At 38.0% G+C, this 22,448-nt stretch overlaps 1 protein-coding gene across 18 annotated transcripts in view; it reads left to right on the top strand.

The window, feature by feature from the left end:
* Window positions 1–22,448, top strand: part of DLGAP2 (DLG associated protein 2) — a 450,442-nt gene that overhangs the window by 405,824 nt on the left and 22,170 nt on the right. For all 18 annotated transcript variants that reach the window (XM_054280610.1, XM_054280612.1, XM_054280611.1 and 15 more), the window contains one exon: window positions 14,872–15,221. In XM_054280610.1, the coding sequence (XP_054136585.1) occupies window positions 14,872–15,221 (350 nt within the window). The remainder of the gene's footprint in view (window positions 1–14,871; window positions 15,222–22,448) is intronic.

Here is a 22,448-nt window from a genome sequence, read left to right on the forward strand (position 1 = left end):
ATCTAACTTCTGCATGGATCCTTGTAGTTTAATTATTTGTGGAACCAGTCTTCTCCCCTCTGAGGGAGATTGTCACAAGGCCTAGGGCAGTCCCTGCTGCCCCAGGTGTAAATGAATGAGACAAGTGGCAGTGCAAAGCAGCCAGCCAGCATTGCTGGCCTATGGTAAGCTAGACCTGGCCTCTGTGTGAGCCCTGCTGAGACTCCTCTTTCATTGAGGTTAGGGCATTTCCAGCCATCACGTTTCATTTTGTGAGGAGATAATGAACCCAGTAAAAGATCCTTGATGTTAAAAGCCCTGAATGGCAGCATATGCTTTGTGTCTCTGAACCGTATCCAGCCACAGCTGTCAGATGCACAGCTGAGAAAATGCAGCTCCAGCTGCTGCTGCCTCCCACCTCGCTCCTCCATCACAGACAACATGTAATTTCCTGAATGGGAAGTCACTGAGTGCAGCAGTCATCCTAAGTGCTACTGACTTACAGCTCTGCTACTCCTGCAAGCAATGTTTCACTTTTCAGGAAGAGCTCATAAAAACTGGGTCACTTTCCAGGTAGCACCAGGCTGGTTCCCCGTTGTCGAAGCACATCATGCCACTGTCAGGTCAGCAGGCACAGGGAGTGTGGCACAGGGCTGGGGGAGGCACAGGCTGCTGGAGGTGCTGGGGCTGTGCCAGCTCCAGCTGAGACAGAGCCAGCCCTGGCTGGAGAGTCCCGCTGGGAAATGGAGAGCAGCAGGTCAGGAGCAGTCACACCTTATCCCACCTGCAACACCTGGCTTCCCTCACTGAAAAGTGCTTCAGATTCTGTGGTACAGCGCCAGACTGTACTATGAGAACATAACCAACAAGGACATCTGGAAGATATTAATCACTCCCCATTCCCCCTTGGTCTGAGAAGGTCAACTTACTTTTGCTACAAGTTCTGTATGTAGAGAGAGTCCTTTGTATTAATCACTCCTTGTGTTATAGATTATTTCAGGATGTTTCCTCACAGGTTTTTTTTTAGTTTGGTTTTACTGTGAATGCTGGAACATTGAATTGCAATGGTAATGGAGGCAGCAATTAGCATGGTCTCTTGTGAAGCAGAACTTGCTAAAATCCCTTTCCTGAGAGAGAGAGAGAGTAACTTGATACTTGCACTTCTGGCCAACTTGAACACCAATTTACCATCTCTTCAGATTTGGAGGCACACGTATGTTCTCCTGATGACATTATATACGTTGTATAAAATGTATAAAACACTTACATCTTTATTGAGAGAAACATTTCCTCTGGATTCCTCTGGACACTGCTCAGGATATTTACTCATCAGGTGGAATAACTTCTCAGTGTATACTGCTTTTATATTCAAATTGAAGCAGCTAGCCAGAAATGCTAAATATGTGACTCAATCAGATGCATGAAATCCTTCTCCAGCAACAAGCACAGACTATGTGGACTCTGTTAAGTTCTTAGGTTTTCAGTCTGATGAATAAAAGAGAGGATAATTTTCAGTTCCTTAAAACTACTCCACATGTTCCTCTAACCCAGGTTTTTTTTGGCTATAACAGTATTTTTTTACTGGATTAATGATAAATGAATGGATTAATGATAAAAAAATCCACCTAGCTATGGACTTCAGCACAATGAGGACTTGGTCAAGGTACATAAAGGCATCCTGGATTTCTCTTCTATGTTAAATGTCAGTCCAAAGTAATTTCTGCCACTTCAGGGATTTTGTGGTAATCTTGAGAGAAATTTAGCAGAAAGCATTGCTGAATTTAGGAAACAGAGTTACTAGCCCTAAGTTGTCAGTATACTGCAAAAAAAAATTTTAATGCTTCTAGAAAATGTAGCATAATGCAATCTGTCAGATTTTTCCAATCCTAATGATTCTCTCAGTTGTGCATGCACCTCCTTTTTTCTGATTCATAGTAGGTAGATCAACTCAGCTCATGCTTGCTGAAGACTTCACTGAGGAAGATGAAGTGACTTTGGGTCATTTTACTTTTTGAACGCTGTCTTTGGGCCATTTTACTTTTAGCAGTCAGCTGGACTCTGCTTGGCAATGAGTAAACTTCAGAGAATTCCACATTTACAGAACTATTCAGCACTAATTCCAAAACCAATTAATTCAAGCAAGGTCACAGTGGATGAGGAAGTTTTCAATTGGAACTCCTACAATTGCTCAGAATGCCTGAGGAATTGCAGGTTTCCCTTCTCCGGACTTCAAGCTATTTTCAGCTTTCCATTTTCAAATAAGGGGCTATGTAAGGTGAATTTTTACAGCCCAAGTTTGATATTTAGCCAAAAAACTCTCATGGTCAGTGAACTGATTGCATAATCATTACTTACAAAAATAAATGGATGAGAATATGATACTTCACGGAGAAATTTTACTGTTCCATAGCATGGCTACTGCTCCAAACCCTAAAAGGACCAATTCACTGGTTGCTATAACATTACAATAACATTAGTTATTGTTTTAAGGTTTTACTGATTTGTCAGGTTTTTTGCCACATATGAGGATACCAAAGATGGGAAAAAGCCATGGAGCTACTACATATGACACCCCTCCCATGAGAAAAACATAAGTGTCAGGAATTCTGAGCTTGGGAAAGAGGAAACTCCTAAGGAATTTTAAAAATTTATATAAATATAAAAAATGAGGGGGAAATGCTCTTCAGTTCTTAAAAGAAAAATCATTTATGAGTAATAGATGTGTGATTTTCTTTTATTTCCTCAAGTATGAGACATTTCATCCAGGTGGCTGTTTGGATCTTCTTAATCTGATGCACTATGGCTAGGAAAACCCAGCCAAATGGGGGACAACTTATGCATGAAGTAACATCTCCACAATTTCTGTTCTTTCTATGGAATGCTCAGTCTGAGAGGATTTTACTGCTATCCATTGCTAAATAATAGCTAGCAGTGGAATCCACAACAGATATGTCTGAAAGCACAAAGCATTGAGTTCAAATAAGATATAGAAGGCTGTGTTCTCAATCATAATTTAGTATGTTGACTTTCCTTAATTACTGTTGGGGCTCTATGGAATTATCTGACACTCTAACTCTCTGCAGGAAACACCATCTATCTCCTAGAGCATTTGGGCATCCTGAGTTAATCCTTTGATGCTGTGCCAAATTGTGTTCCTATACTGTGAAAATAAATCTTATCCTAACAAATGATGAGCCCAGTTCTACACTTGAATACACACACATAATTTTCCTTGCTGTGGGTGTATCTGGAGAGCATAATTAGTCTTTAATTTTTTCACGTATTGAAGTTTGCTGCTATGCTGACACTGCTGTTCAAGAGCAGCTCTACATGGTAGAAAGTCACTAGGATGAAGGTGACACAAACACTTCGGTTCAAGGACTTTGACAAGAGGGCCAAGGAGCTGTCATAGCTGTTCACAACTCTGGGATTCCTGGAGATGGAGTAAGGCTGTACTAATCAGGGCTGCCTGGCCTGATTAGCCTCATCAAGCTGATAAGGCATGAAAGCAGTTGGAGCAGTAGCCAGGAGCTTTTCATAATTTTCATTCTCCCTGGTGCAGATTATCTTCGGAGTCAAAGATAAAAATGAAGTCACTGCCTTCCCTCTATGGTTAGTTTTAAAATGTGTAATGATTGTTTCTCTCTTGCTCCTGCTGTTCTGTTTTTGAAAAAATTCCTCCATACCCACTGGATTTGCCAGACATCTGGTTCTCTTTTTATTAAGAATGACACCTATGCTGCCTCCCCTGCCAAAATTGGGCTTCAAAGCTGTTCTGTTCAAAGAGTTTTCTCAGCTATGTTTTCTTTATGGTATTATATGGTTAAAAAAGAAGTAGAATTTATCAGAAAAATATAACATGCAAGAAGGTGATTCACTGCTCAGTTTTAACCCTTCCTGATGTGGTAGAAGCTGACAGTGGCAGATGTAAATCTCATCCCAGCTATTTACCCTGAGGTTGCCAGAGGGCTTTGTGCCTGCAACTGAGGGAAGCACACAGGGCTGGTGACCCTGGAAGCACCAGTTCATTGTGCTTCCTTGCAGGGAAAAAAAAAGGAAGGACTCTGCCTGTGCTTCTCCTCCTGGGAAAGAAAATAACCTCCAAGTAGTCTTTTCAGAAGCTCTGCATGTGCTCAGTCCTGGGTTTTGTTGAATGTGTTTGTGTCAGGAGCCATAATGATGATATGTGCACTGGAACTACATTCCTTGTTGTGCTAGCTAGACAAACATCATTGGATCCATTTCTGCATCAGGGAACTTTTTCAGACTCAGATCTACCCTAGACAGACAACTGATAAACCTGATACTCAAAACATCCTGGAAAGGTTTTTTCCAAAGCATCAGAGTAAATAAAGACACCAAAATTGGTGACATTCCTAGGGCATAACCTGACAGAATTAGCCTTTGACCAGACAGGTTAGTTGAATTGTGTTGGGTTTAACTCCAGGTCAAGTCAACTAAACATAGATGCTTTTGTGCAATCTAGCTGTCTAAGTTCCCATGACAACAAACTGATTAGTTCAGAGACAATTGACTGGTACCATTTGAGACATCTATTCAGGACCTAGACAAGAACTGTTGGGAGGAAGGCTTTGGTACCTATGTTTTGGTGAGTTTGACTCAGACTGAATACAGTGTATGGATCCTATTGTGCACCAATATAGAATCAACAAGCCTCAACCTACACTGAGGTGTTTTATTGTCAATGAATAGCACTTTGATTAGTCTTGACAAAGTCTTACTTGCTGTAAGGCCAAGGTTCAGTCTCAGTACATAGTCCATTAAAATATACACCACAAATACCAGAGCAATCCCAACAGCACACTGCTACTCCTCAAGGGCAACTAGGGGACACCCAGGGTTCTGGAAGATAACTTCAAGTGAGGAACCTATCACTTGGCCTTCTGAGAATGAGAACAGCCTATCAAGGACACATCAATGAGTCATGAATTTTATATGCATTTCTTTACCTTTTCGGACATTTCTGTGTCCAGAAAAAACATGTATTTCCACACTCTGTCTCCTTCACCCAGTTGAAGAAATTATACAAATTTCAGTCATAAAATTTCATCTCATGTGATACATATATCTAAAATGTATGTTTCAAAGGCAATCATTTTAATTCCCTATTATAGCCAGTGGATATCTATGTTCTTTATAACTTGTATCCTCTATGACAGAAGTGGTCCTCTGGACATCCCTGTTACTCTCTGTTGTCTATTAAAATAGTCTACAATAATAGCATTACATAGCTAGCTAACTTCCATTAATCTGAGGCAAAAGTTAAACCTATTCAAATTGCATTATAGGATGAAAACTAAGGTTAAACTTGGGTCCCACTGAAAACAAGGGTAACTGAGAGAACCTAAAATCTGAGAGATAAAACACAACAGCATCATTTTCTACACCTAAATACAGGGATGGAAGCCTGCAAGTAGCTTTTTTAGTTTCAACTGGTTTTGACACTGGTTTTGACATTCATACTTACTCCATCTGCTTCTTGGTTAAAATGGTTATTGGATTTGACAAAAAAGTGCACTCTGAGTTTGCGTCCAGACTTGCAATCTCTGTGGATTAAATTAATTGTTTAAAGGTACTAAACTGCATTTGTTTAAAATATTTAGTAATCACTTATATTCCTTAATGTCAGATTATCATAATATAGTGATAAAATTATGCAACATTTCCTTAAGGGTAAGTAAGCTAATTTTTTTTCTCATCCTACTTTTCTTAAAATTCCTTACTGTAAATTAAATAAAATGACAAGCGACACATAGTTACTGTAAGAAAGAGAATAGAAAATAGAAAAAAAAAAACCAATTATAAGCCTACATAATATATTCACGAGGGGGTTTAGGAAGCTGATGGAAATTAATTTAACTGAGTGAGAAGGGTACATCGGAGTTTGAGAAGAAATTTTACTGGAAAATATTTTCTTTTTTTTTTTTTTCTATTTCAATGTGAAAAGAGTAGCACAAGAAGAGTGATTCTTCGTGTTTGGAACTTTCTTTGTCTCTTTCTGTGTTGACAATGTGACAAATGCAATCTGTATTCCTGAAAAGCCGCACATATATTTTGGAAATGAAATATAGTTAAAGGAACATTTTTTCCTTCCTGTAATTGAAGAACTGAGATGGTGTTTTTTAATGCAACTTCAGTAATTTAGGGGCACATAGGAACTGTTTAGAAGAGTAGTACAGCTGTCAGCACTTTGCCATGTCATCTACAGGATACTGGTTAGGCTATAATTTCTTACTAATTAACTGATCTAAAATAAGAACCCTTTGTAAGCAGCCCATCAGAAATCTATGAGGCTTGTGTTGCCCACATCTCTGTTAATTTTAGCAAAGGCCTACACTCTTTGATCTTGATGTCTTGTTTGATTTGCATTTCTGTTTTGAGACTAACATTAATTACACTGTCAAAACATATTTATCATTTATGTAACATGGAGCTGCCTACAGACCTAAGTTTTCTCAATATGGAGGTAACATCTTGTGTGCAGAATTATTTGATTAGAGTAATTGCTTTTATACATTTCTTCTCCAGGGAGACTGTAGTGGCTCCAGCTTTTTCCAAATTTAGTGGTAACATTTCCTCTTAATTGCTAGTTTCCTGTACAAAATCAGATAGATGTACAGAAGTAAAAGGATCCACTCCGAATATCGAGGCTGACCGGTTGCACACACAGATTTAAAAAAAAAAAAAAAAAAGTAATTTTGCCTTACCACGGTAATTTTTAATTGAGGTTATGTGTCATATTAATGATTTCAGTAGTTTTTTAAAGTGCTGCACAGATTCTGTTTATCAGAGAGATGTCAAAGACAGATGCTGCTTTAAAAAATAGGTTTTTTAAATATGTAATTTATTTGGCAGCAGTGTCTCAGTGATGAGCTCTTTTGAAAAACTTTTTTAAAAATTGCATATAGGCAGGACAATTCTTGTCTGTGTCAATAATATGTTAATATAATGTTCCAGATCCTGAGATGGTATGAATTGGACTGCTTCCACTGACTTCAATATCAACATTTTCAATGAGATTAACAGCATGGTCTAATGTAGTGCTTCAAACTGGTAATTTATTTTAAAAAATTACAGAAATACAGAAGGTTTGCTTTTCATGCCTGCCTGGAGTTAAAAAGATACCTTGGGCAAAGCTGGTACTGGCTGCTATGTAGTAGCTTCAGCAGAAGGGGTCAAGGTTTCAGTCATTACTGCAGGGCAATTCCATTCACATTTGCTTCACCATCCAGCTCCCAGGGATGTGGAGCAGAGGAGATGACGCTCCCACCTTTCCAATGAACACTGGTAACAAAAGACAGGAGAGGTTATATCCCAGTGCAAACCAGTTTGTCCCAGGAACAGAGCTTTTGGCTGGAGCTTTTCTCATCCCTTTAGGTATTTCACAGCATCATAGAATCATTAAGGCTGGATAAAACCTCCAGGTCATCAAGTCCAACCTTTGAACACCACCACGTCAACTAAATCAAGTGCCAGGCCCACTTGTTTCTTGAACACTGCCAGCGATGGTAACTGTCAAAATTAGCTGTCCTAATTTGAGCTGGTTGTCCTTGATTGTCTTTATGGTTGACAGAGAAAAGCAAAGGATGATTCATTTCCTGGTAAAATATGCATCTAAAATGGGCAAGAATTGCCCCCAGAATTGCTTATTTTTCTCACAGTAATTCTAAAAGTGATTGGACAGCTAACTTGGACCTAGATGACTGGGTTTTTATCAGCAACTGATGTGAGGTGAGATGGATTCCCATGTATAGTTCCCAAAATCTGTCTTGAAGTTCTGATGTAATTCACTGTTATTAAAAGACCCTACTTAAAATACTGGCTCAAGATAAATGCAACATTTTGCCCCCATAGACTATGCCAACATGAGACTACCAATTAACATCTGACTTTAGGATGTAACAAATATCCAGGTTTACTTAATCACAAGATGTGTAAATGATCCAACAGGAAAAAAGGTTGCAAAGTTATAGATGTATACTACCCAGACAATCATTTCAGGTTTAAATAAAGTGCAGCCCATCATATAAACTATGCTGATAAAAATCATCTGGGTATAAGCAGTCTTTAAGGAAAAAAATCTCATAAAACTATCACTGTGATATTTTTATATCTTATATATATATATCAGTGAGATATATATATCACTTTTTCTTAGTGTTTAATCTCAAAAGGAAGAAACAGGGTCCTTTTACAGATACCCAAACTCAAGACTCTCTCTAATGAGAAGCTCTCTGGTCTCTTTACTGGTTAGGATTCATCATGGAGGACTGAATGAGAAAAGGGAAGAAGCAGAAAGATAGGTTAACAACTAAAGCATCTCTCTGATTATGTTAGAGAGAAATTTATTCAGAATTTAATTAAAGGAGTTAATTTAATTAAAACCAAAATTATCTCTTGAATTTGAATCACAGTATGACAGTGGTAAGTTTTAATGACTACTTTTGCAAGGTTTGAATATTCTTACAATAAAAAACTCACTCTCAATAACCTCTAAAATGGAGAAACTCTTGAATATAGAAAGCCCTCAGAAATTACAGGATCTTTCACCACCACAGCAGCAAGCAAAGGCGTGGACCTTTCCAGGGAGCAGCAAAGGAAAGGGCTGGAGAAGCCTGGACTGTATGGGACATGGTTCCCTCGCCTGCCCTACACCCACACACAGACAGTATTTCAATTTAAGTACAAGTGGGTGTGTTAGAGGAGCACTCTGAAGAACTTGATTTACATTCAGGTGCCTGTCTAGGGTCAGGTAATGGAGCAAATCACTCTTTTCTTCTGTCCTGCCTGGGTACATACTGCTTCAGCACTGAAAGCAGAAAGAAGAGACTCCAATCAGCAGCGTAGGTTTTAAAGACGTCACTGAGGGCACACATTGAAAATGGCAAGCTTGGATCCAAACAGACTGATTTACTGATTTACTTGGATCCAAACAGTCTTATTCAACCTTTTCCTCATCATTGTAACAGATCCGTTTTTCTTAATTAAATACCAGAGGCTACACGTGTTAAAACAAAGCATTTTGAAATCTTTTTGTTATCACTGAACTTTAAAGATATAACTGATTCAAGAAGGAAACACCTTACTGATATTTCAGAATTTGACTAAGGAAAGTAGATTATTTTGTACAATTAAACTGGCCTGTTTGATAATACAATCTGCTTTTAATGATATTTGGAATCAGAGACTGATGTAGATGGAAGATAAAAAAGGCATATGTAAAAAGATGTGTCCCAACACCCTCTCTTTTAAATGGGGACTTGTATTTTTATTTTTGACATCCATGCGTTGTTAGAAAAATCATCAAATAATTAATTCTTTTGGTGAGAAATAAATTCTTTTAGTGTTTGTGATTTTTTTTTTCTCAAAAGTCCCCTTTGATTTCTTAATGTTCTTTTAATGATCATTATTCTGTGTTTTGAGAAGTAACTGTTAGGCATCCATATGTGCTTTTTTTCTTTAGGAGTAACTCAGAATTTCTAATGACCATGATGGAGAACAGTGAAGAGATTTCAGGGCATGTCAGGGACAGTCATGTTAGCTGGGACTTCCAAAACCTTTGGCTAAAACAGTGTACACCAAAGACTATTCAAAAACTGAGTACTCTTTTGATACAGGGTTAGATTTGGTTGTCACCTTTCATTATGAGAAGGCCTCTTTTTTCTCTTCTGAAATAATTTCAGGGTTGGTGTTGACTTTCCCAGTGCACAGCAGAAGATCCAGCTCCAGCCTGGGCATCTGCCCTGTGTTTCTCTGGGTGCTGGGGCTGCTCAGAGGAGCCCCTGGACCTCTGCCTCCAGGGCAGCCCCCAGTTCTCTCAGAGCAATTATCCTCCTGCTGCAGAGACCTCCCTACAAAACAGAAAACCCAGTTTACTCCTGCCACCACCATCTCCTTTAATTGATGGTGCTTTCATGTAGATTCATCACCCAGCTAATTTTGTGATCTCAGCCTAAATAATGTTATTTTGACTAAGTGCTTAATGGTTACATTGATTTGTAAAAACCCCTCAGGTGATTCTATCTTGCAAATGGACCAAAAGTGGTGATTTATTAAAAGGCTGCCTTTTGAAAGGTGTTCTGAATGTCACTCCCAGCCACTGCTATTTCATCAAATAGATCACATTTCTCCTACTGCCTTGCGTCTGTGAAGGTCTATGGCTAACCTGAAGTTATGTCTAAATTGACTTATTTTAGTAATTTTATTTCTAGTATAAACTTTTTTGGCACTGGAATATGGCTGGAATAACTGATTTCTATGGCTGTATCAACAGTAACTTTTAGCAAGTTTAGACAAATACAGTGTAGATTAAGAGGGATATTCTGCTTCCAGCTGTATCAGTTAAACTGTTGCTCATAAAAGATCAGGAAATCTTCCTTGTATTTCTACTGTGTGTATCCAAACCATCAAATTGCCAGTTCTCCAGAGCTCGAATAATCTTCCTGGCTACTCAGCAGCATTGCCATAGTGCCTGATATTCTGGTTGTGACTGATGCTGCCTGCCTGGCATCACAGAGCACATAAAACAATTAATGTGCTTTACAGAGCAGCTCATTCATAGCCACCTCTGTGCCAAACTCAGCACTGCTAGGCAATCTTGTGCATGTGAGGGTCTGGCACTTAGGATATCAATCCTTACAAAACTAATTTGATATTTTACACCTTTTCCTGACTGAGTGAGAAATTAATGCATGTTATGCTGCATTGAACAATTTATACCTGATTTGCATCATTGTTTAATCTGGCCCACTATGAAGCAGCACAGAACCATTTTGTTTAGTCTCCATTTCTCTAAATGCCCTTCCTTAAAGGAAAATCTAATGGAGCCGATTGCACATATTTATGCTGAAGTGGGGCAAGTACCCAAGCAGTTAATACTTTTATTCAAGTAGGAGTCTGAAATATCCATATGGTTTAGAATTAGAACAGCTTGTCACCATTTTTGTAATTTTTGATTGATGATTATAAGCTAATAGAGGGAGACAAAATGTATGTTCAGAACTTAAAAAAATATTTTTCCCACTTTATTAAATTAGGCAAAAAATAAATTCTGCTTTTTATATCAAGATAGCCTTTAAATACAACTGGAAAGAAAATTTTAGTTTCTTTTTCTAGTTTATTCATAAAAAGACATATTTATGTCTTGTACCATCTGCTTTATTTTTCCTTGCATTTCAGAGCAGCTATAGATTTTGCAAACTTATTAAAAGCATTGCAGAGGCCTGTTGCTTTTACTTTGCTTGAACCTCATTGCTCAGCAGCAGGACTGGCAAGAGAAATATCAGGAATATTCAGGATATGCACACTAAAACCACTAAAAAATTAAAGAAATCAGAAAACTAAAGAATTTAGAAATCTTTGGTCAGCACTAGAAACAACAGGAGATTATCCTTGATTGACATTTTACGTGTCCAAACATGCAGCAGGTCTCTGGCATCTGCCCAAGTGCACAATTTAAATCTGTCTGAAGCCATCCTGCACGAGCTCTGCCCTCCTGGGGCTCTTCCACAGGCCTGCCTCGTGCTGGCTCTCCCCTCCTGCTGTGGTGCTGCCTCTGATGCTCAGCTTGTCTGCACTGAAGACAGGAATTCTCCATCCCAGTCTCATTCCCGGTGCAATTTTCCCCACCAGTGCCCTGTGGAGCTGTGGGGCACTGCCCTCAGCCAGTGCTCTGCTCCCCAGGACTGCTGCCCAGCACCAACCCTCCAGCAAAGTCCTCCACAGCTCTGGAGTTTGCAGAATGATGACTAAAAATGGGGAAGACACAAAGCAGTGCTGAGGAGGTTTTACATGCTTGCTTTGGACTAATAACTACTAAGGCAAATAAAATGTACAGGATAGAGAATGGTGCAAAGGTGGCAGGAGCCCCTGTCCATCAGCAGAAGCAGATGATAAATAAAAAGTTCATTTTCAATTAGGAGCAGGAAATGTTTCTTCCCATATATGTTGTGTTGCATTTACATTTGCCAGGACCAAGAACCAGACATGATAGAAAAGGGTTATTGTTGATACCAGGACTATTCCCAGATGCCATTGCTAATGGAAACAATTTGCAAGTGAATAAAGTTTCATGCTTCAGACCTTAAGGTAATACTTATTTATTAGAGATCTAAACCCAAGCATGAACAGTAAACTGTAGATTACTGTGTTACTTTCTCCTTTAACAGGACCCTAATCTGTTATGTAGCTGTCTCTTAAGTCACCAACACAGGCCAAGTTATCCCATTTAATTCACTTGAACCACTAGAATTATTAAAGCAAATAGAATTTGGTAGCAAGATTTGAGTCTCAAATGCATGTCTCTATCCTCTTACTTGATTTTGTTAGTCTCCAATTAGTCCCAGATTTCTGTCTCTGAAACTGTTATTCCAGATACAAACTCATTAACAGTGTAGAGATGGATTTTTTTCATTCCCTGTTCAATATTTGATCTCTGTGACTGTATAGGAATTAATTTAATTTCTTCCTGCTATATTTCACTGTAAAAATGTAGCCAGTTTCCCACAAACTTCCAGTCTACTGGAATTTTCTTCTACTTGTTCCAAGAACATCTGTGGGATTTTTAATTTCTGTTTAGTGTTCACGATCAAATGCTTGCCAGAACACTGCAGTTACTCTAATACCTGGTGGCTTTAAATCATGTCACTCCACTGAAATAATCAGATTTTTTAGAATAAAATATTCAGTCCTAGGGCAAGAAAAATGGGGGGGGAAGAAAAAAAGGCAAGACATTGTTTTGGTTTTGCCACAGGAAGAGTTTTTCTTTTTCAGAAATGTAAATGAAGATTAAGTCAGCTAAGAAGGGCTGCAACAGCAGTTTAACATTTATATTCATTAGACAGAGAAGTGATCTACTGCTCAAGTAGTAGGGATATACCTGCTTGTGATGTTTCATTATCACATTAACCATATGTTTCATTTTTCACTGCTATTCTTTTACATGAAGACAGATGTAAAAACAGTAAAGTAGTTATCGCAGTGATAACCTGTCTTATGTTACAGGTAAAATGGGCTTCCTGTGCTGGATATTGTTCACCCTATTTCACCCCATTTTCTCTATTTGTAATGTTTCCCAGCATGTTGATAATTTGCCTCTAAATTTGCAGAGAGTGGAGCAGCATTATGGCAGCTCTCTTAGTGGAAACATTCCTCAGATCCACTACTTTACTTCATTAGACACTGTCTTAATTTTGAAGATTTACAGCCTCCCCCTTCTTCTGTGAACTTTCTGTACTCCCTAAAGCATCTGAAAAATATTGAGTTTTTTTCTTTTTTCTTAATTGCTGCTGACAAAACTGACAGGAGATAAGATTGGTGATAGGACAAAAAAATGGCACTTCAAAAAAAGCACAGTCTCAGATACTGAAGAGCATGTTTCATGTGTTTTACATGTTTCACTCTGTTTGAGCAATTTAGCTCAGAGCAAGGCTCCAAAGCTCTACCAGAATTGAATGGCATCAATAGTAATTCAAAATGTTCTTTAAATGAAAGTTTTCTTTCCTAGCTCAGCCTTTCTCTCTTTTATGTGTGATATCACTTTAATTTATGATTTTCAAGAGTCAACATTTCACAATCACTTTCTCTAGACTCACTGTTCACACAGACTAGCCTGGTGATACAGGCTCAGCAGTCCAAGGTGTTAATTCCTAAGCCAATCTCTTCATTCCAGATAGTTGCAACATAGCCTTATATAAAAAACACAGCTGGAGAGACTGACTTCATTGCTCATCAGCCCATACTGCTGAAGAGGAACTCTTAGAGAACCTTTTTTGGACTCATGTAACCCCAGTTCCAAGGTTACTTGAGTAAATCCTGCAATATCAATCCATTAGTAACAATCAATCCATTAGTAACACCAGACAATCCTATAACTATTTGAGAAGTGAATTGGACTTGGTTTCTCCATGCAGGAATAAAGATATACCACAGTGCATTTTTTTTTATCAGTTGCTAATTTTATGAATTATGATTGTACACGCTTTGGGGAAAATGCTCTTCCACAGCAGAAATACTCTTATTAGTACCAAAAAAAAAAGTGAAAAAGTGTTTAGTGGGCTTAGACAATTAGAAAATTCAGCTCTGTGATATTAATGATTAAATATTAATCTCTATGATTTTTTTTTTAATTTTGTAAGCATGCAGTATTGGCACAATTCTGCATCTGTAGAGTTTTATTGGATGTTTTGTTGAGCCTTATGCTGGAAGACGGAATCTATGTTAAACCAGCTTCAGAACTGCTCTGCTCATCAAAGTCTTAATAGCTTTGCATATAGTAGAATATTTTTAACATGCCTTGAATTTTCATTTATTAACGGTATTGAAAAAAATTTTAAAATATATGCTTCTTGCACAAGTAATTAGCCAACCTTGCCTAATTCCAACCCGTGTACCTGGCAGGATTTTAAGAGGTTATAGTGTGGCAAACCATAAAGTAGTGTGGTATACCACAAAGCTCACAGTTCAGACAATAAGAACAGGGGGAAAAAATCTTCCTTTATTCCTTTTATGAGCTTTATCCCTTAATCTCAGAAGCCTCAGTGTGTTCTTACCCAGCACAAGTCTTAACACACATATTCTCGCTAACTCTCTTTCATCTTCGCTGTAATTTGGGACTCTCATTTCCAGCCATTCCTTCTTCCTTGTTGAAATAAAATGTTTCTGTGGATAGCCATCTGACTCTGAGTGACACTTTCAAATAACAGAGAGGTTGATGAAGAGTACTACATTATACCATCATAATTTTTAAATAGCGCAATCTTAAAGTAATTTCTGTTATCAAGTTTCCATCAGATTAATCTTGATTTCTCTCTTTCCTTTTTTCTTTCTTGTTTTCTTTCTGCTTATTTTTTTTTATTTTAATTCTTCCCGTAGCTGTTACTTACACAAGTTACAAGAAAACTCCACCGCCAGTACCCCCCCGCACCACTTCCAAGCCGCTGATCTCCGTGACGGCACAGAGCAGCACGGAGTCCACGCAGGACGCGTACCATGACGGCCGGGCCCAGCGGATATCGCCGTGGCCGCAGGACGGGCGAGCCATGTACAACTCCACCGACAGCCTGGACAGCAACAAGGCCATGAACCTGGCCCTGGAGACGGCGGCCGCGCAGCGCCACGCGGCCGAGAGCCAGAGCACCTCCATACGCACCAGTGACAAGGCCATCCTCGTGACAAAAGCAGAGGAGTTCCTCAAGAGTCGCCGCTCCTCTATAGGGATCCAGGTAGTCTATCATATACATCTGTACTGTTTGTCTTCTCTCTGTAAACAGCATAGAGTGAGTCATTCAGCTCCACTAGCTCTGATGATCTCACAAACAACCCCTGGCTGCTTAGCGGTAATTGCAATTCTCATCATGGCTGTGCAGAAAAGTCTTCGGCTAATACACTGTACCTGCGAGAAAATGAATGAATAAATCTCTAGGGAGGTTACCTGTCATTAACACTTGATATGAAAATTATACTGCAGAGCTACAGGTGAGCAGCATGTTCATCTCCTTCCCTCCACGAATTAACAGTCCTTTTAATAGAATTTCACCAGCTTTAAAATGCTTTACTGTACTTTTGACATTATATTTCTCTTTTGACCTTGGAAAATGAGTAAAGCCAGTCAATCTTCAAGTATCTACCTAAAAAGAGACCCTTGCCCTTTTAGTTGTGCTGGGAAGAAGGTACCAAAAAAGAGAAAGAAATGTTCTGCTGTAGATACAGCATAATTAGAGATGGCAAGTAATAAAAGCACATTAATAAACACAGTCTTTGAGCATTCTTCCATCTGTCCATCAAAACCCACAATATTTATTTCACTTGACAAAATGTGTGTCAGACAGTGGAAAGCTTAGTCAAGTTCTGTTGTTTCAGGCAAATTAAATAAGACAATTCCAAATGCAAATTTTGATTGCTATTCCTTCTGCTAAATGGTAAGTGCTAGATAGCTAGAAATGGTCATTTGTTCAAACCCTTAGGAAATACCAAGAAGTAATAAAAATTGGAAAGTTGAACTTGAAAGAATGAGAAGTCCTTTGAGACAGCAATGGAAGAAAATTTAGGCTTCTGTTCTGCTAAGTATCCCCTTTTACATCACTGGGTTCACTTTTGCACTTACTTTTGCTAGATTAGCTACAGAGAAACTGACATTTATTTTGACATTGGTATTGTGGAGACAGCAACACAGATCTTGAGAAGGTAATCATCCGTGTCAAAACGCCCAGTGAGTGGCTGTATATTAGAAATATACAAGAATATGAAAGAAAGTATGTGATTTTCTTTAAAAAGTGGTAATTTCATTTCCATTAATTTTATAAAATAATCACAGAAAAGTGTTTGGGTTAAGCCTATCACAGCTGCTGATCAAACTTTACAGGTTAACATTTTAGCATGCTGTAATTTTGCTGTTCCATAATGCATTAGACTAATGGGAAGGTATCGGCTTTGCCAGAAAGCTGTTTGTCCATTTCCTTGACAAAAAAGTATTTCATTCTGATTCTTTGGATGCAGAAAAGTAGAATTCAATTTAACAACCATGGCAAAATAGTCAGATGCCTACTTTTCAAATTTTTTACAAAGTAATTGGTGTATCCTAAATTGTTCAGAGAAGTAGCTTGGGAGATAACACTGAAAAGTTCAAAGGAGCAGCAAAGAAATATTTGGTACCTTTTAGCTCCTAACCTGAAAATTACTATTCAGAAAGGAATAGTATCAAGTGTTGTTCTTATCTCTCCTTTACTGTGCATGGAGAGCAACTGTGCATGGTGGTATTTATCAATGTTGGTGTCTTGATTTGGTCAGTCTTGATATTCCAGCAATTAATTCTGGAACTTTGATTACATCACTTGATCCTGTTTATTACTACAGGTGACGACCAGTACTTTTCACTGGGCCTTGACCCTTCTTTATGCGTGCTGTGTTTAATCATATGTGCCTATTATCCACAAAAACACCTGTTTCCTTGGGGGCAGCAGGTCTTCCATAGCAGCTTGCCATCTGACACTTGGTCTGTAACACTGGTCCTCAGATGCACACATGGAGAAAGGCAAATGTTGTTTGCAACAGCAAGTTTTAGAAGGGCGAGCTGTTTAATATCTTTCAAGAAATACAAATTGCTTTGTTGTACCATTTGACATTAGATGATGTTGAATTTTCAGCAGTATGCTGAGCACATTTTAGTTGTTTGGGGTTTTTTTCAGCATTAAGCTTCAAACATCAGATTAGCGAGAAAAATACATTTCTGCAGTATTTTTAAATAGGAAATACATTTTGTTATATTGCTATTGCCAAGTTTGAACAGAAAAAAACCCACAAGGTAGAATGTTCTTATTGCAAACTACACAACTAGTAATTTGTATACTCAAAGTACAGTTGCAGTATTTAATTTCTTTTAGACTTCTGTGTCAAAGTACCTTGGAAAAGGATGTTTTTTATTTGCATATTTCCTTGATTGACTAAATGACTTGTTTTCTCATTAGCGTGCCGTGCCAGGGTAATGCATTGAATTTGCATTTATTTGCATTAGTTAATTTGCTATCAGGATGGCTAATTTGTTCATTTTTTACTGTTCCACTCCTTTAACACATTGATGGGAGAATGTTTGCCAAGAGAGCTTCATACAGGAGCAGAGAGGAACAAAGGTACAGTGTGACCAGAGGTGCCACTGCAAGTGGAAACACAATGGACCCAGCCTAGGGCTGCTTTCAGATATATGATTTGTGCAGTGTACATGTAGTGAATAGGAGTCCTTTTGAAAAGCCCTGGCATGCTAGGAATGTGCCAATAGGGTTGGTATTCACAAGCACAGAGAGCCTGAGCTCCTGGAGAAGCACTGGAGTTACCAAACATCTGTAACACCTGTCTGCAGAGACAGGGAACAGCACAGATACACTAATCCATCTCACGGTGTGTCAGCTCTATCCCAGATGGGATTTTGAACAGAAAAATAAAAGATTTTAAATGAAGCTTTTTCAGAAAATAGCTGGGGGCTTTGGGTTTTTGGGGTTTTTTTGTATTTTATTTTTTCCACTGTCATATTTAAATCAAGACAAATATTGTCAGGCATGTCAATAGGCACTGAGAAAAAATGCTGACTTGTAAATTCAAATTAATTTCAAAATACTGATTTTGAGATTAAAAATTTATTCAGCAATTGAAAGAATACATGGATATAAAAAGAACAAGACTCTTGTAATACTAGTGGCTCTAAACCTCCTATCTGTCTTCTGTCATGACAGCAAAAGACTAATCAAAGTATGTGAATTAAAAAGGAGAGTAGAGATTGTCAAGAGTAAAATAAGCACTAAATCAGAACAAGGTTGTTGCTAAGATATTTTCCAGGATTTTCCTTGCTCTTTTGCACACCCTGGTATATATGCTAATGATTAACATTCCAAATCTGCTCTACTTATAAACCATTTCATATTAAAAGCATTGGGAATGTGAAATATATGAGAAAACATGTCAAGGAATTCCTCCTATTTATTTCAAATCTTCAAAACATGCAGTCCTTTGTTTCTTCTCTATTTAAAAGACATCAAGGCTTTTCAAATTGAAGAGAAACCCTGGAAACAAATGAGATGGAAACAAATATTCTAAGTGTGAAGGCTGATTCACGGTCATATTTTTGGAGACAATCCCTAATTGTAGCATAGAGAATGGACACAGTCATCTTCATTTATCATCAGAAGATCACACTTCAAAATACTTAGTGGTTTTTTTGTAATCTCCAGAATCTACATTGAACAAAGCCTTCTTATAAATTAAAGGCTATATCCAGGGAGATTAATGCAATAGCTTCCTTGCCTAAGTTTTTTGTGACAAAAGATCTTCTGCATAATTTATTTATATACATATATGTGTATATATATATATATATAAAAATTTTCATGTCACATAGTAAAAACATTGTTCATGATATTCTGCACTCTCAAACTAGAATTCCCCTTTAACACAAAGCATTTTGTACCCATGGTTAAATGTACTTAGATAGGCACCTACATTTTCTTTGCACAACTTAGGTTATACCATCTTTGTCAGTGCTCTACTTCACTGTATACAAAAAAACACTATATATGTTTTTTTGACAGCAGTCAAAAAAAAAAAATTTGCATTGATTACACAAGTGTTTGTATCGTAAATGATCCAAAGCTACAGAGGTACTGTTTATCCTCCTCCTAAAATGACTGTTAGACTGTGCTTTTGTGAGAGGAGTGTATGAAGTCCTTTGCCTGGAGAAGTCAGTGAATATTTGTTGGTTCAGAGCAATTTGCCACTTAGCATTAAATGCACCAAAAAAAGTTATCAGTGACCTCTACTGTGTACATTATTCTCTTGCTAGAATCTCATATAAGCTTGACATAAATCCCATTTCTAAACTCTGGCTTGTATTTTTAGTAAAAAGTCCTTTCTTAAAAGATCAGAGGAAGTTTTCAAGCTGCTTCTTTTGATAATTAGCAGCTACTGTGCCATGCCACATATTTGAGTAGTCCAGATGTTCAGCTGGGAAGCAGCAGAGTGGCAAAATGGAGCTCCATGGTGAGATACAAAAAAATCTCACAAGCATTAAAGTAAAGGTTTATTTTGCTAGGTTTCTAAAAATTATTTTGAAAGAATGTATGTTTTTAGCTGGTTAAAGTCTTCCATCAGTTAAGGAAAGCAATAGCTATTGGTACTGTAGTTTTATTTGAAGTGTTTTTCCTACTTTGAAGTGTTTTTCCTACTTTGAAGTCACTGCATACAAATAAGGTCACCCCATACCTAGGAGTGGTTATCTAAATTCACAATTACTTGTACTTGATCTAGTGTCAAAAGTAGTGTTTTCTACTCTATTTTAGTCTTGTTATCACTGAGAAGTCTATGCAAGAGAGGAAGGGTGAATTATTTCCCTTCCTGTACATCATCAGAGAGATTGTTTATTAAACTCTAATTATAAAATAAATTGGTTACAGCAGTGAAAACCCATTGAGGGCAGCGACGTCGCATGGGGAGAGATAATGTGGCCTGAAGGACTCTTACTGCTAATGCTTATGAGAGTGAAGCAAAAGCCAACAGGTTAAAATCTGTTTTCTTATGCATTGAATATATTAACTTCAAGTCTACCTTTGAGACAGTATGCATAGAAGCTTAGACTGGAATTTTTAGGATGCTGCAATGTTATTGCAGTTGCAGTGCTGATATTTAAGATAAAATGACAATTTTAAGAGACTTTTTGTTCTTTTTTTGGCAATGAGAGAGGAAGCTGATTTACTCTCTTAGATCTACTCATTTCTTCTGCTTTTGATATGACTGCCTATTTTTTCTTTCCTCTTTTGTGTGAGATTCCATCAAAAGCAGATAAAGATAAAATTCTTCACATTGTTTGCTTTACTGAGACTGTGGGCCAATTTGAAAATATTAAGGGTTTTATAACCCATGTAAATATTAAAACAATAATGAATCAAGGACTATAATAACAGATTTAGTGAAAGTTATTTGAGTTTCAAGAGTCACACAATCAAACCAAATGTATTACTTTTATCCTCTGCTCATTTGAGTTTAGCCTGGCCAATCAGATGAAAGGGTTTCCTGCTGTTTTCTAGCAGGAGTCTTTATAATATCTGTCATACAGCAATGCAATTTATTTGTCCATATTTTTTCTTTATGATTGCAAATTGCTGTCATATTTTCCACTTTTGCTTGTCTTGGTATTTGCCTCCATTTTACATTTTGCCAGTTTTTACAATATTTGCAATGCTAGATTTTGCCTGCACACGCACACAGACACACACAAAAAATTTGCATTCTCCTGTTGTTACAAGGCATAGTGAGAAAATGAAAGCATTAAAATATCAAGGCAATCATCAGGTCATTTATTTAGTGTCAATCTTGGCAAGCTGGAGGGAAGGACAATTTGGCAAGACTTTATATCTAGAGATAAGTAATATAATTTTCATTTTGACACCTGGATCATCATTTTTCTGATAATTTTTTGTAATAAAATTTTAGAGTCTATTACTTCATTTGTGCCTGTGAATTCTAGGTATCAATTGCATATTGGGTAAATTACTCAGGATTATATCTCCAGGTGAAATGCCACTAAGTAAATACTTGAAAACAGACCAATAAAAGATTTTCTCGATGTGTTGCATCAATAGAAAGATACCAACCCATTCTAAATAAAGGTAAAAGATAAATCTGCCTCCACATATCAGAAGCAGAGTTCAAAAGAAGACCTGCTATTTCTTACTAAACCAAACAATGTAGCTGACAAAAACAGGTATGTTTTTGATATGCAATAATGAAGAAGGGTGTGTGTTGCAAGTCTACCTGCTTTGTTCCAGAAAAAATTGATGGACCAATTGATGTTCTCTGTAGGGGCCTTTCCTTGTTTATGTCTTTGGATCATCATGTTTCCAACAACATTATGTCTGAGCTGCTGAGCCAACTCCATGGAAAGCTAAAATCTATTCTCTGTCCATTGGCTGCTGCTCACCCCCAGTGTTACTAGCTGTATGTTGCCCCCACAACTATGATACCCTTGACCCTCCTTACCCTATTTCTGTGTTCAGGAATGGTTATCCTAAGGATATCGCTCTTTGAAGGAAGTGCAGTTCTTTGGAATGGGCTGAAGGCAAAGACTGACATGTGAGGAGATGTCAGCTTGGCTTCATCTCTCTGGCTTTGTCTCAGGTCTGAACTGGCTGCAATGTCCTGTCCTTCTGTGCTGAGCCATGTGAGTGAGCAGAAGGCCCTGATAAATCCTTTGCTCCCACCTGCTGAACTCCTTCAATCTGGTCACCCACAAAACTCTTTTCCCTTGTCAAACCTTAAGGCTTGTAACCCTGTGGAGCCTGTGTCCACATCACTGACACCATCATCTGGAGCTGCAGTTCAGTTGAACAAGTTCAAGGAACTTGATTAACAAGTGGAAGTAATGAGAAATTACTATGGTCTTTTCCTTTGGACCCAGTCAAACAGAATAATAAAATAGAATTGAATTATGGAATAATTTGGATTGGAACAGACTTTTAAAGATCTAATTACAGCCCCTTTCCATGGGCAAGAACATCTTCCACTAGACCAGGGACCTCAGGGTCCCATCCAAGTTGGCCTCAAACACACTTCCAGGGATAAGGTATCCACAACTTCTCTGAGCAATCTGTTTCTAGATTTTGTGATCTAACTCAGACTGACTGGTTACTTTGGGATGAACCCCAGTACCACAGCTCTTAGCAACAGTTTAGACTTCCTCATCACTCCAATTGTTGTTATGGATTTTAACATCAAACAACATCCTCCAGAAAATGTTTCCACACCTCCAACATCATCTCCCTGCTAGCATTCCTACAGGTGCAACCAGGAGCCACAGTCTAAGCATTTTGTGTTATCTGCTCTTATTCACTCCACAGTCACACAGCAGGTCAGGTTGGAAGAGACCACACTGGGTCATCTGGTCCAACCTCCCTGCTAAAGCAGGGCACACT

The sequence above is a fragment of the Melozone crissalis genome, unplaced genomic scaffold (genome assembly GCF_028551555.1).
Source record: "Melozone crissalis strain CALT ecotype California unplaced genomic scaffold, PUWL_Pcris_2 ptg000027l_1, whole genome shotgun sequence".
NCBI classification, from domain to species: domain Eukaryota; kingdom Metazoa; phylum Chordata; class Aves; order Passeriformes; family Passerellidae; genus Melozone; species Melozone crissalis.